The sequence below is a fragment of the Cyprinodon variegatus genome, unplaced genomic scaffold (assembly GCF_000732505.1).
Source record: "Cyprinodon variegatus isolate N-32 unplaced genomic scaffold, C_variegatus-1.0 Scaffold684, whole genome shotgun sequence".
Taxonomy (NCBI): Eukaryota; Metazoa; Chordata; class Actinopteri; order Cyprinodontiformes; family Cyprinodontidae; genus Cyprinodon; species Cyprinodon variegatus.
This window is the reverse complement of record NW_015151137.1, coordinates 231,751-245,629: the sequence shown is the minus strand read 5'-3', so window position 1 is coordinate 245,629 and position 13,879 is coordinate 231,751. Positions and strand designations below refer to the sequence as shown.

Here is a 13,879-nt window from a genome sequence, read left to right as displayed (position 1 = left end):
ATTCGTTGTTGCAGCCCTAAAAATGAGTAAACTCTGCTTTTTAAATTTTAAAACAAGAAGAAAAAAAATCATTATTTAAAAATTGATACATATAGAAAATATCCCTGCTTGAACCTTGTAATAAAAATGCACATTTTAAAGGGTTAGTTTAAATGTTATTGACATTAAAATAAAAATAGATTAGAAATCACTTTACAAAGCTGTAATTTTTTATTCATGTTAAAATGCTTAAAGTATATTTTTGTCAATAAACTGTAATAAAGGGCGTCATGCCATAGAATCAGAAGGTAATAAACCTTTAAAGAATCAATTTAAATTAAATGTAAATGTGCAAACAGGCTCTTGGTCTGACTAGACAAGCATGTTTAATTTTTAAATGTATTCAACATTACCTACCTGATGAGAAACTGATGGGCTTTACTCGACTCCACTGCCTCCTGAATGCCAATGGCTCCTTTGTTTCCTGGCTTTCCTTAAGATGGGCATATGCTGTACGATATTTTCAATCATTGTACTCGGCGACAGCTCAAACTGTACCACAAAACCGCAGGGTTTAAAAGTTCACAGCTTATGATGTGTGTAATTGCGCTGTACAGCCCGATGCTCTGATGCAATCTAATTGCTCACACTGCACGTCCAAAACCACATCGGACCCAGCAGCGAGTAATGGCGCTGGTTTGACTCATCAATCTGGAAGAAGAAACACTCCCTTGTTTGCACAAGCGCGGTGCGTGGGGTTCTGCTAAATCGGCTCGTAGCTCTGCTTCGAAAACAGGATTTGCCCATGAACACCTTACATGGGCAGACTGAATTTCAAACAGGTTTGTTACCTCCTATAAACTACACGACATAAGAGGCACAATGAAGCTGAAACGCCGCCCGATCCAAAAAATTCTCACATGACTGGAAAATCGACCAGAAAAGGGCAAAAAAAAATCATACAGTGTATGCCCAGCCCTCACTGGACAGACTTATTAATCCAGGTGTGTCTGACCAATGTTCTCATGGTTACTGAAGTAGTGGAGGAAGCAGTGGACTTTGGCATATAGCCCATTCTCCTTGGTGTGTAGTTCCTTTATCATTAAAATTTGAAACTGTTTTTGAGCTGAAGTTCTACATGGAAAGTCACCTTGAGGCGTTTACAGCTCCATTCAACTGAGAGATATGTAAAAATAAAAATTAAAGAAACTTTGTGTTTGGAGAGAAGGGCGAGGGAGGGAACGGAATTGCATGGAGTGGGCACAATGCAGTTAATGAACTCCGGGGAAGATGTCACAACCATAGATAAATGTCTCAAAGATAAATGGCGCTGGGCATGGGTGGAGGAGTGAGGGCAATTTAGTAACTGGTGAACCAGGCACTTGCCTTTACACGCTGTGCTCCAGAAACGCTTAGCAGCCAAACTGGGTGTCAAAAGAAATGTGCTACATGCAAGTGGTAGATATACATGCACTTTTGCCATCTTCTGGCTGTCTCCCAGATATTCCAACAGCTCCAAAAAACAGCAGAGTAGCTGCCCCAAGCTGTCCACTGCAGTAACGCCCTGGTAAATTTCTCCAATGTGAGATGAATAAAGTTCAATAAATTAATTTGTTTCACCAATGCCTGATGCTAAAGGTAGAACTTTAATTTTAAGAATTCCTTTGCCTTGAATTTAGCGAACATTGCTGGGTGATACTGTATTGCTTCCTCTGGCTGCAGCTGTTCGAACATGCAGGGCAGCCTGCCTCCAAGCCGTTGCCATCTGTCTTCTTGCGTTGGCCAAAATATTCCCCTATAGCGGATAATAATAAGTTCCAAAGTGGAACTGTGGGCGCATTTTGCAGTGTCCGAATGTGCCAAAGCAGGAGGAAAAGTCTGGGGCAATCCCCTCCTCTCTGAAAGCAGCTACTCTGGGATATGCAGGGCAAGGGCTCATGATGCTGCAGCTAATCACAACTGACTTTTTCCCACTGACGTATCTTGAAGCTGTTAACAGGCCCATGCCTAGTTTCCTCCATGTTACATTGTAATGAACAAATGCATTTTCTCCTCAGAATCCCGACAAGATGATGAAACAGAAGACGGCCCTATGGAGGAGGATTGTCGTGATGAACAGGTATGCTTTTGAAAAGTACCTATTTTCAACAGAGTTAAAGTGCTGGTGTTGCTGCTGAAATACAGTTTGATTTGTATTTTTTTTTCATCATAAGGATGACTTTCTGGGCGGCCATGAGAACATGCAGGACATGGACATCCTTGACATGAACGTTCTGGATGAGACTGAGAATGAAGTTGGAATGTCAGCTGATGATCCGGAACATGAAGAGAATCCTGACAAAGATGACAACGCATTGCTGGGGGATGAACGCAACTTCACTGAATTTGAGTCAGGGCAAGAACCTCAAGGGACAGAGGTAAGAGGCACAATTATCTGCCCAAGTTACAATCACTTTAAATTAAAAAGAGAACTGATTTTCCCTCATTTATCAGTAGGGCTGGTTTGAAATTGGTGTGTGAAATAAAGAGGTGACAGGTTTATCAGCCAGTTTAGTAACTCTGTCCATGGTGTATTTGGACATGGTTAAATGGGATTGCTGTTTCAGATCAAATTTTCTAACTCTGGATAATTGTTCAGACAAGAAAAGTGAATTATCATAAATTTAGAATGTGCTTTATTCCATTAGCTCAAAGAATGAGAAAGCTTTACACTCTCCTATTAAATATTTTTTTATTTTTTTTATTTGACAAATCAAGAGTGAAGCATTTCTTCAACCTTCTGATTTCTTTGTTTTTAGTAACTTGCATAACTCATTCAGTAATTGAAAAAGTGGAAATTTAATAGTTATTAAATTTGGTCTGGCAGAGATCTCCAAAAAAGCGATGACTAGTGTATTTTCTTTCTCTCAACTAAAGAAAAAAATTAGGATTTCACAAAATATTCTTAAAATGATCTGTTGTAGGATAACCACGACCAGATTTGACCTCCTGCCTTTAATTCGTTTTTTGAGATAGGGCTGAGTTTTGGTTCTGGAAAAGTTTTTTATTTTTTATGGAAATGTTTATGGACCTGATTGAAAATGCATGTGAAAGGAGGCATGTCCTGATCTGATACGGATGTAAGCCAAAAAAAAACCCAAATAAGTCTGCATCTAAACCCTGTGATAAAAGCCAGGTAAACAGATAAAACACTCTGCTTCTGTTTATGTAACCCACTGGTTAATAATAGATAGGCCACTTGTTGTCCTACCTGTTGTTGACTGTTCTCTGAGGAATATTGCTTAAACCTTGTTTAATATTCTAAACTACAAAATGAGTGACAGAATTATTATTGATTTGAGCTGATATTCTATCAGGTCAATGTTATCACTGCTCAAAACTGGAATTTCAGTATTGGAAATGGAAAAAATTGTATCAGGACATTACTATGTGAAAGTCAAGACTAGGTAGGCAACCCTACGTCGGATCTTGAGTGCTGCTGGCCTGCAGATTTTCCTGAACTGCAGTTATCAGAATCGGCTGTGCTAAAGCAGGGAAACCTCTATAACCTGCAGGACAGCGGCCCTGGAGGACTGACTTTGGGCCTGCGTGTTTAAAGGGGATCTCAACTCATCCATCTACTTTCTTTCCTTCCAGAATCCAAATGCTGATGCTGAAGAAGAAAAAACAGGTACAGTAGCAAAAGGTTGATCAAAGGTTCGTTTTCGTGTTGAGTTGGATATGAAACGGTTTAGTTTCAACCACAAGGAGAGACTGGAAGCCCAAAGGAAATTGCTGACTTTGTGCTGTGATTTTGTTAACCTATAAAAATAAAAATCCACACTGCTTGTGATGATCAAGTAAATGTTTTGTTTTTTTCTCAAACAGTTAACAGTCTGATGCATAATGTCAGCAATTATATTTTCTTTATGGTCAGGGATGATTGAGCCATTGCAAGTGATTGTAGCATTTCTAGGTTTTGCTAAATTGAGACAAAGAAAAAGAAGATCCCGTACGATTTGTGCAATGCAGAAATGACGTGGGAATGGAACGACTCCACCTGAGCTGAAGTTCTGTCCAAAGAAACCTGGATCTCGGAGAATGTGCCCCTGCTGGAAGAATATGGAACTGCAGCGACCCGTGGCTGCTGCTAAAAAGCTGGTGTTGTGGCTCTGTTCAGAACTGAACAGTATTTGTGTGTTTTGGATCAGGAGACTAGAGATATGTGGTTCTCCTTGAGAAATGAACCCAATCGTTTGCCGCACCTTAGTTGATTGGTTGTTCTGCAGCCTTTGGGTCCTCTTCCAGTCTCTTTGTTAGGGTCTTCTTCTGTTGATACTTGATTTTAAGAGCACAGCCAAGTGATCATGAGGTTCCTAATCCAGGCCGTGCCAGTTCCTCGTTAACCATTGATGTGTTTCAGAAGTGATTAAACTCTGCCATTCTATTCCTGTTAAATCCGTAGAAAATAACAAAGTAGCCGGGTCTTGTTTATCAGAGCCACTAAAAGAAGACCAGCACCAGAGCCCAGAAGAAGAGCAAGCTGCCGGAGGGGAAGACGGCGTGTCCAACGCTGGCGCCAAGGCCAGCAGCACTGCATCCGAGGATGGGGATAACACCAAAGAGGCCGGGGATGGGAATACCGTCCCAGAAGAGACACTTGAAACTGAAAACAAAAGCTCAGAGGCTGTTAGTGTAAGCGAACAGGGTGGCTCGGGTGAATCTGTTGATTCAGAAAAGGGGTCTAAGAAGGGTGAGGAGGACGAGAAGACAATGGATGAGGCTGCCCCGGATTCAACCTCAGCACTGAAAGAGTCCTCTTCTGTAGAGGGCGATGATCAGAACAAGAGGTTTGTTGCTTTCTGTCTACTAGAAACCAAATGGTTATCTCTGTTGCATTGGCCCCTTTGTGATTACAAAAAAAATTGGATGCTCTTTCAAGGTAAATTTTCCTCCGGAGTTGTGATGATTTTTCTCATGCCCTCCACTCACCTGTCTCACTTTACTGTTTAGTAAATGGTAATGAAGTTAAGAGTGTGTTATCATTTAATCACCATTAAAGCGCTTTACTGAAACATCGAAGCTTAGTAAAGCTAAGTATGATAGGCGTTCCAGCATGCTCTAGTTCTTGTTTATTCACAACTTTTTTCCTCTTTCTAGCTCTGAAGAAAAGGAAGCCAAGCCGGACTCTAAAGATGAAAAGAGTGAGAGGAACTTTTTATTTACATTTTTTTTTTAATCTGCAGTGCATTGCATGTGAGCTCACCTATATTTAATGCCTGTTCCCGCAGCAAACACTAGCCGAAATCTGTGGGTCAGTGGGCTGTCCTCCACCAGCAGAGCGACTGATCTAAAGGCGCTATTCAGCAAACATGGAAAGGTAAGTTATGCAGAATTACATGGGGGGCTATAAATCCTTTGGGATGCACCACTATTGGCATCATTCCTTCTCTTTTTCTAATTTGAACAAAATCTCTGAAGGATGAATTTATTTTTTCCCACTGAGTATGTATTAGCCATGTTTTCAATTTTTGTAGAGTCCTTAATTAGATCAGAAGGAAGTGATTGATGCTAATTTCTATATAAATTCTTATATAAACAATGATTTGATTAATTTTTCTAAGCAATATTTACTCACTAATGATTGACCTGTTGGAAGATATGCAACAAAATGAACAAAGCGAATGGCAGTCAATAATCTGCCGAATACTTAAGATGTGCAAAAGTATTTGAAATGAATTATTTTAAACTTTTATCAAAAGATTTTTTTATTTTTTTCAAACCCTAAGACAAAGAATTTCAAATAGGTAATTTTATTCTAATTTCCAATTTATACTTCGATTAAAAAGGGAAGTATTTTTATATATTGAGTTGTGGGTACTATGTTTTCCTCCAGGTTGTTGGAGTCAAGGTGGTGACCAACGCTAAGAGCCCCGGGGCTCGGTGCTACGGGTTTGTGACCATGTCATCCTCGGAGGAAGCCACCAACTGTATCAGTCACCTACACAAGACTGAGCTTCATGGAAAGATGATCTTTGTAGAGAGGGTAAGTAAAGAAACATGATTTTATTAGTGACTTGATGGATTAATAGTCCTCAGTTCTGCTGCTGCTGGTAATGGTTAATTGACATCGTAGCCTATGAATATACAGAGCAGGACTTAGGATACCGAAACATTTTGCTTAAGCTGCAGAGTAGTTTGCTGCAATGAGGTTCTTCAGTCCACATCTTGGGTCATCAGGTCTGCTTGGTAGAACGTCTGGAAGTTAGGGATATCTCATGCGCTGCAAGCAACAATCCGTAACAATATCCTAGACTAGGGATCTGTAACTTGTGTCTCTAGAGCCACATGCGACTCTTTGGACCCTCTTCATAGAGGCTAAAATGTATTTAAAGAACTAAATAATGCACTAGTCTGAAATGCTTTAGTGGTTTTTATAAGACGGAAAAGAATGACATTAAAATGTTTTTGGAACCATTTATCCTTTAACTAGCTTTGAATTTATATGTTTTAATAGTATTTTAAAAGCTAAAAATACATAATTTGTTGGTAAATAATTTACTATACGAGATAATAAAAAAGGCATTTTTTTTTTTTTTGAAAAAGTCGGGTTATATTTTGTGGCTCTAAACAACTTTTACATGGTTGAACGCAGGTCCAAATGCCTCTTTGGATATGAAAGGTATTCTTTCTTCAGTATGAGCAGTGGACAGTGAGCTCTCCTGCTCTGTTTGGATCTGTACCAGGTCCGATATTTCTAAATGGTTTCCATCCACCCCTGTAGTGCTCAGAACCAAGAACCTACCAGTTTTTTTTTCTTGTTGATCCTGTTTAAAACCCGACCTGGACATGTGAGTAATGGTACAAAATTCAGCCTGTGGTCACATTGGACACGCAGCCTTTCACGAAGGCTTTATTTCTGCAGCCTAAGCAGAATACTTTTTGAACAGGGATTCAATCACACAGTCTCATCCTCCCATGCTGGTGAACATTGCACATCCAGATGACCATCTGGAAACAAGATGAAGGCTGAAGGGCCTTTTCTTTTTGACAAACTCAACAACATGCATACAACTGTTAGTTATACTATACTAACAGTAATGAATAACGCTTACAACATGACGCTTTTACCTCCGGCTCCAAATATAACTTTGAGCTCAAATTGAATTATTCCAATCTTGCTGTTTATTTAGATAAATTTACTACTTTACAGTTAGGCTTTGCTCTTATTTTTAGAACAAGAAAACCCTCTAAAAGTCTTCAATTCATTGTAGGCTGCCTCCTTGCATGCTTAAAATGCTTTATGGTTTTAGAGAATCAGTTGGAAGTTCCCTGAAGCTAACAAGAGATTAATTTTTTCAATAACTTGACACACATTTTGATATTAAAAACAAATGTATTCTTATTCTTTTTAGGCTAAAAACGAGCCGGCAAGCAAAAAGCCAGCTGACTCAAGCAAGTCCGCCAGCGACAGGAGACACTCCACTGACTCCAAGTAAGAATACAAGGTTGATTTCTGGGTGTTCATATCATCTTGGACATGTGTTAATGTGTTGTCTTATAAAAAACTTGTTTTTCTTCTATGTAGATCTGAAAAGGGTGATAAGACAGGAGATGACAAAGGTGACTCATTTTTTTGTTTTAAATTTTAAATGACTTAAAATAAAAATAAAAACTCACAGAGCATCTTAAGTTTTACCATCTACTTTTTTTTCCACAGATGAAAATGAGAGGACAGTAGTTATGGACTCGTCTAAGGGAGAACCTGTCGTCAGCGTCAAGACCAAAAGCAGAAGCAGGGAGAGGGTGAGAAAACGATTCCTCATCTGCTTTACTTTGAGCTCTGCATTATCACAACCTTTCTTTTCCTCTAATCAAAACAGTGTTGTAGTGGCTTATTTTTTTTTTGTTACACCTTCTCTTGTATCTCTTTAGAGCTCTAAGAGTCGGAGTCGTGCTTCTTCCAGCAAAGAGAGAAGAGACATCTTGACGTTTGCCCAAATCAAGGCGCAGAGAAAGAGGGAGAAAATGAGGCAGAGGGAGAGGGAGATAAGAGAGGTTGAAAGATTTAGATTCAAGTAAGGATTAAAAGCATCAACAGACCTTGTTCTCTTGATTTACATATAAAAAAATAAATAAAAGAAAACTCCTTTATGGATTCCTTTACAGAGGTCTGGGCAGTGTGATGTAGAGTAGATGCTAAATAAAGATCTCCCTTTTACTTCCAGTGATCGCGGTCGTGATAATCCATCAGAACGTGAGCGAATCCGCCTCTTCCGAGAGAGGGAGGAGAGGATGATAAACAGCCGCCGATGGCTGGAGGTGTGTTCAGAAGAAGAAGAAGATTAGAAGTTTTCCAACTTCTCGTCATTGCCTAACGGTTGTGGTTGGATTTTTTTTGCTGCCAGGTAGAAAGACAGCGCCTCGAGGCAGACCGAATGGAGCGCCAGTTCCTGGAGCGTGAAAGGATGCGAATCGAGTACGAGCGGCGTCGCGAGCAAGACAGGATAATGAAGGAACGCGAGGAACTGAGGAGGCAGCAAGAGCAGCTGCGCTTTGAGCAGGACAGACGCCCCGTAAAGAGGCCATATGACATGGATGGAAGGTAGACTGCTCAGTGATAGTCTGTAAAACTACATTTATTTCATTGCCCGTAGATTTACTGAACTATCCTTGAAGTACAACTCAGTATTGGTTTCTTTTCCAGAAAGGACGATTGGCCAGACAAGCGCATGGCTATGGATGACCGTTTTGGCCGCTCAGACTTTGGTCGCCAGGACCGCTATCAGGACTTTGATCACAGAGATCGTGGCCGTTTCACTGGCGATGGCCCGGTAAGGTGGCTGGGATCCTCCATTTGTACTTGACACTCTCAAAAAGCAAGACCTGTGGGTACAAAGGTTCAGGGGTGTCATAAATTCAGCTAACAGCTTAGTGAAAACTTGTTATATAAATCTAATGAGCAAAAACAGCTCACTTTAAATTCACTCTTTAAAGAAAAGCAATTATAACCTGTTTCTTTCTGCAGAACTTCTCAGACAGAAATGGCAGAGGTTCCTGGGGGGGAGGCTATGATAAGCGTGTGAACCCTAGGTGAGCATCACTCAGACATACCGCCACCTTCTGTCCAGACTATTATAAATCCGGTCTGATATGAACAGTAGTAATACTTTATTTTTCTTTCTCCAAGGGAGGGCCGTGAATGGGACTCTGGCAGAAAGATGGATGGAGACAGACCATGGCAAGGTAATCATAACTTTATGTTAGTGATCCTCCTAACTTGTTCGTTTTTTTTTTTTTATGATGATGATAGTTTAGATCATTGGACATGTGATGGTTTACAAATAGAACTCAGAAAAAGACTGCATTCATATTCATTCAGCTGCTCTGAAAGGGCATAAATGTTAGCCTAGTAAACTAGCCCAACACACCAGCTGCCAAAATCATTTTTGCCTGCAAGTGGTCTAGCCTCGATCAATGCCCCAGGCCCTAGAACTGGTGGGCAAATCACAAAGCAGAGATATGTTTTGAATTCCTGGATGCAAAGCAGGCGGGGTTTTTAGGGCGGGACGACAAAGCTGAGCGACGCAGGAGAAAGCACAACAAGGAAGATGGCAACAACTATTGAACAGCTCTCGTTTGACTCAGCTTTGGAATCAGTTTTGGAAGGATTAGACTTGGGGTTTTTGTTAAAATGTGAGCAGGAAGAGGCTCTACGCTCATTCATTTTTAAGAGGGACGTTTTCGCCGTTTTACCGAAATGCTGTTTGTGTACACTCCCGCACCAGCTTTCTGTTGCACTTACTGCGTCACAGTCAGTTGCGCTCAATGGTCAGAGTGTTGGCCAATAGGCAATGGGTTGTTCTCATCAACAATGTTCCGATGTCTCATTCATCTGGGCCAAACTAAATTACACATTTAATCTCACATTTGGTCTGCTTTATCAGGCTACATAAATGTTGCACATTATTGCACCAGTTAAAGGTGCAACTAATTATTTATAAAAGTATATTTTGATCTAAACAGTCTCTTTGTGGCGCTGACTTTATATTATGTTTTATTTCCTGAGTGGTGAAAAATCCCAAGTTAATGTTTTCCTCCATTATTGCCTGTTAACCTCTATTCTTCAGTCAGCTCTGAGCGACTTCTGTTTTTAAGATTGGTCATTTATATATTGTACACAGCCCGGTAATATTTACTAGAGAAATGGATGGACATTTAAGCTTGCACATGATAAAGTGTGAATGAATACCTTCATAAGTTGTGGTGGCTTTGGAATTTAGACCAACAACCTTGATGTTTTCTCTCCTTAAACCAGGTAGAGAGGGGGGCATTCCAGGACAGAGCCACATGCCACGTGGAGGAATGTCAGGGTGAGTAGTTAAGGAGTTTTTATTCAACTTCCTTATTTGCTTCCTAGAAGCCATAAGATGGGCCAGCACTAATTGATGATTTCTGTCTTGCAGCCGTGGAGGTTACATGAACACAGGAACATCTCAGTCTCTATCTGGAGCTTTGAACAGACAGAACCAGATGATGCAGGGAGGAGGGATCCAGGGGGGAGCCTTTGGACGGCGCTACTGATTTGTGTGATAACGATGTACAGTTTAAAAGTTTTTTTCTTTTTTTTTTTTTTTTCGTCATGGATATGACGTTTTCTTTTGTACCTCTGATTTTTTTTTTTTCTATTTTTTTTTTCTGACTAGATTTGACTTTTCTGTTTATTGTACAAATTGATCATTTTCAGTGTAAGTGAATCCAACTAGACTGTAATAACCTCAGATGTTCATTAGAAACCTGGGTTCATGGACCTAACTTCAGCATCCAAGTCTTTTTGTTCTATTTATAGCAGATGGGCTTTTCTGTGAACTACTAGTTCTTAAATTTTTTTTAAGCCATCTGCACATATGAAGAATTTTAAAGAAAATGTCAATTCATTATCCTGTGCATGTATTATTACTTTTTTTTCTTCACCTTTTTCAAGTGGGGTTTATACTGAATTCAAATGTTCAGTCAGGTATGTTTTTGATTTTGTGTAACAATTTGAGATTTCCTGTTTCACCATTCAAGAGTGTCTTTTAATATTGGACCAGCTCACAGCAGCGGGTGTCCTGTTAGATTTACAGGGTGAAATAAACATTTTCATTTTGTGTCTTGAAAGAAAAATGCATCCAGTTGTGGTTGAAAGCATCAAATTTAAGAGTCTTGTTATTATTCACAACACAGGCACATATACACTATATAGCTAGAAACATTGGGTCACACCAGAATCGGTGTAGATGCTTAGATCATTCATGGCTACATGTAAAGAAAGTTTGCTATGGTCCATTGTCATATCTTTGATCAGAACGAATGAAATATTGTTATTGAATACTGTGTTCTGTACAAAGGTGAATGTGCTGACAGCAAAAAATGGAAATAAAATTAATAAGTGGAGGCCTGGATTTGGAGTCGCACAACATTTGAGTTGAAAACAAAACTACAGGCTGATCCAACTTTAAGGCAATGTCCTCAAAACAAGTCAAAATTATACTTCATATTGGATGTAGCCTACACGTACCTGTATGACCCCACAAAGCCTGGTCCTGCTCCTGATTAGATGGTGGATGTTCTGAGGGATCTCCTCCTAGACCTGGACTAAAGCATCCCCCAAATCCTGGACAATCAGTGGTGCAAGCTTACGTGACAGGAACTGCGGACATAGCATTTTCCTGCATTAGGAGAAACGCAGGGCCAAGCTCACCAGCATATGGTCTAACAAGCGGTTTAAGGATTTTACCTTGGTATCTAATGGCAGTCATGCTACTTCTGGTGAGCACATGGAGGCCTATGTGGCCCTCCGAAAAAAGAAAAAAAAAAGATGTTGCAGGCAGCAGATTGATCTCCACAGTGTCTAGACTCATCCATCTACATGTGCTCAGTAAAAACACTGGTGTTCTGTGGCAAATGCCAGGCATGTTGGGCTGTGAGCACAGCCAATCTGTCGACATCAGGCCTCCGTACCATCCTCATGGAGTTCGTTTCAAACCGTTTGTGGCCTGTTGGAGGTCATTTTGCAGGGCTTTGGCAGTGTTCCTCCTATTACAAAGGCGGAGGTTCTTCTTGCCACATCAACACCAGCATTCAAAAATGACTGAAAAGTCAGCCCGAATGCATAGGTACTGATAAGTGGTCTGTGGATCTAACTCTTCATACCCAGTTCTTGCAATGGTCATCTGGTCTAAAACTGACTCACTAAGATAAACAATCAAAAGGGTATGTACACTATGATGCTAAAAGTATTTCCTCATCCATCCAAGTCATTGGAATAAATGTACAGGTGTTCCAATCACTTCTCTGGCCATTCATATATAAAATCAAGGACCTAGGCTTGCAGACTGTAAGATAAACATTTGTCCAAGAATGAGTCAGGAACTGGGATAAGATGCCACCTGTGCAAGAAATCCAGCTGTGAAAAGACTTTTGCTTTAAAAATCATGACAAAATGTTAGGTGAACTGGCTTCTCTAGAGAGTGTGCATGGTCGTATGTCTCTATGTGTCTATGTGTAAAATTTATTAAAAAAAAAATGTTCTTAATTTTTTTTTTTATTTGTTAAATCAATTCTTCTTACCAAATAAAATGTATTTAGATTTTATTGAGTGAAATTAACAAAGAATTTCTATTTGGAAAAAGTTGCTTGTCTTTTTGTAAATAAATGGTACTTCCAAGTTATTTCAGTGTTAATACTTTGGTTTCAAATTAAACTTAGCTGTTGACAAATAGCTCCCAGTATTATTATTTTAGTCACTTTATTTGTCTGTCCATTTGTGTTTTTACTATTAAAAACACCAGCAAAGCTCAAACATCCACATAAAAACATCTGGTTCCCTGATGGACTTCATCCATCAGTAGATGGCGATGTATTCCCAGATATAAGCAACATGAAAATAAACTGAACTGAAGAACCTGCCTGACCTGCATGAATTGATGATGATCTTCAAAGCCTCAGTCTGACTGCAAATGTGCAGCAGGAAGTAGGAGAGACTGGCAAAAGTATTCACACCCCTTGAACTCTTCCACATCTTGTCACGTAGCAAGCACAGACATAAATACATTTTTATTGGAATCTTATTGGGAAGAATGACGCAGAGTGGCTGTAAAGTAGAAAGAAAATTATACATGACTTGAGACATTTATTACAAATAAAAAGCTGAAAGTGAGTTGTCCATAAGAAACATTGTATGCGGTGGAGAATTAAGACTGTGCATCACTCTGAACACACCATCCCCACTGTCAAATATGGTGGTGGCAGTATCATTTTCTGGGGGTGCTTCTCTTCAGCAGGGACATGTGGTCTCATGGAGAGATGGATGGAGCCAAATACAGGGAAATCTTGGAAGAAGCTTTGTTGGAGTCAGAAAAATATTTGAGAGAGTTCACCTTCCAGGAGAACAATGAGAATAAACATATAGTTTGGGCTACAATGGAATGGTTTAAATAAAAACTAATATGCTAGAATGACGAACCTGCTGTAAGATCTGAAAACTGCTTTTCACAAACAATCTCTGCCATATTTTCAAAGAGAATGTGTAAAAATCTAAGTCCCTAAATGTGTAAAGTTGCTAGAAACAGACCCTTACAGACTTGTAGCTGTATGTCAGCAAAAGGTTATTCCACAAAGTATTAACTCATTCAGTATTTTTTTGGTAACAAATGAAAACTACTATGCTTCATTTCTTCTTCACAATTCTATATAACTTTGTCTTTCACATAAAATTCCAATAAAATAAATTGAAGTTTGTGATTCTAATGTGACAAAATGTGGAAAAGTCTGAGGCCCACTGTAGCTCAGGAGTAAAGAGGACCTGTTATGAAGGAGGGGATGTGTAAAGGCTTCGACTGACCACTCCTGAAGTCCAAATAATTCACCAGCTGTAGGA

The 13,879-nt window shown here is 39.7% G+C and overlaps 1 protein-coding gene across 2 annotated transcripts in view; it reads left to right on the top strand.

The window, feature by feature from the left end:
* LOC107097314 (scaffold attachment factor B2-like) overlaps nucleotides 1–11,128 on the top strand; it is a 15,010-nt gene extending 3,882 nt beyond the window's left edge. Inside the window, exons 3-20 of one of the 2 annotated variants that reach the window (XM_015394420.1) lie at nucleotides 2,037–2,098; nucleotides 2,193–2,396; nucleotides 3,616–3,649; nucleotides 4,457–4,808; nucleotides 5,119–5,162; nucleotides 5,250–5,338; nucleotides 5,855–6,004; nucleotides 7,374–7,453; nucleotides 7,547–7,581; nucleotides 7,679–7,764; nucleotides 7,894–8,036; nucleotides 8,187–8,280; nucleotides 8,367–8,563; nucleotides 8,666–8,792; nucleotides 8,987–9,051; nucleotides 9,149–9,204; nucleotides 10,277–10,331; nucleotides 10,425–11,128. In XM_015394420.1, coding sequence (XP_015249906.1) covers nucleotides 2,037–2,098; nucleotides 2,193–2,396; nucleotides 3,616–3,649; nucleotides 4,457–4,808; nucleotides 5,119–5,162; nucleotides 5,250–5,338; nucleotides 5,855–6,004; nucleotides 7,374–7,453; nucleotides 7,547–7,581; nucleotides 7,679–7,764; nucleotides 7,894–8,036; nucleotides 8,187–8,280; nucleotides 8,367–8,563; nucleotides 8,666–8,792; nucleotides 8,987–9,051; nucleotides 9,149–9,204; nucleotides 10,277–10,331; nucleotides 10,425–10,542 — 1,991 coding nt within the window. In that variant the 3' untranslated portion in view covers nucleotides 10,543–11,128. Of the gene's footprint in view, nucleotides 1–2,036; nucleotides 2,099–2,192; nucleotides 2,397–3,615; nucleotides 3,650–4,456; nucleotides 4,809–5,118; nucleotides 5,163–5,246; nucleotides 5,339–5,854; nucleotides 6,005–7,373; nucleotides 7,454–7,546; nucleotides 7,582–7,678; nucleotides 7,765–7,893; nucleotides 8,037–8,186; nucleotides 8,281–8,366; nucleotides 8,564–8,665; nucleotides 8,793–8,986; nucleotides 9,052–9,148; nucleotides 9,205–10,276; nucleotides 10,332–10,424 lie in introns of both variants that reach the window. The other variant, XM_015394419.1, reaches the window with a different exon arrangement.
* Nucleotides 11,129–13,879: the final 2,751 nt, after the last annotated feature.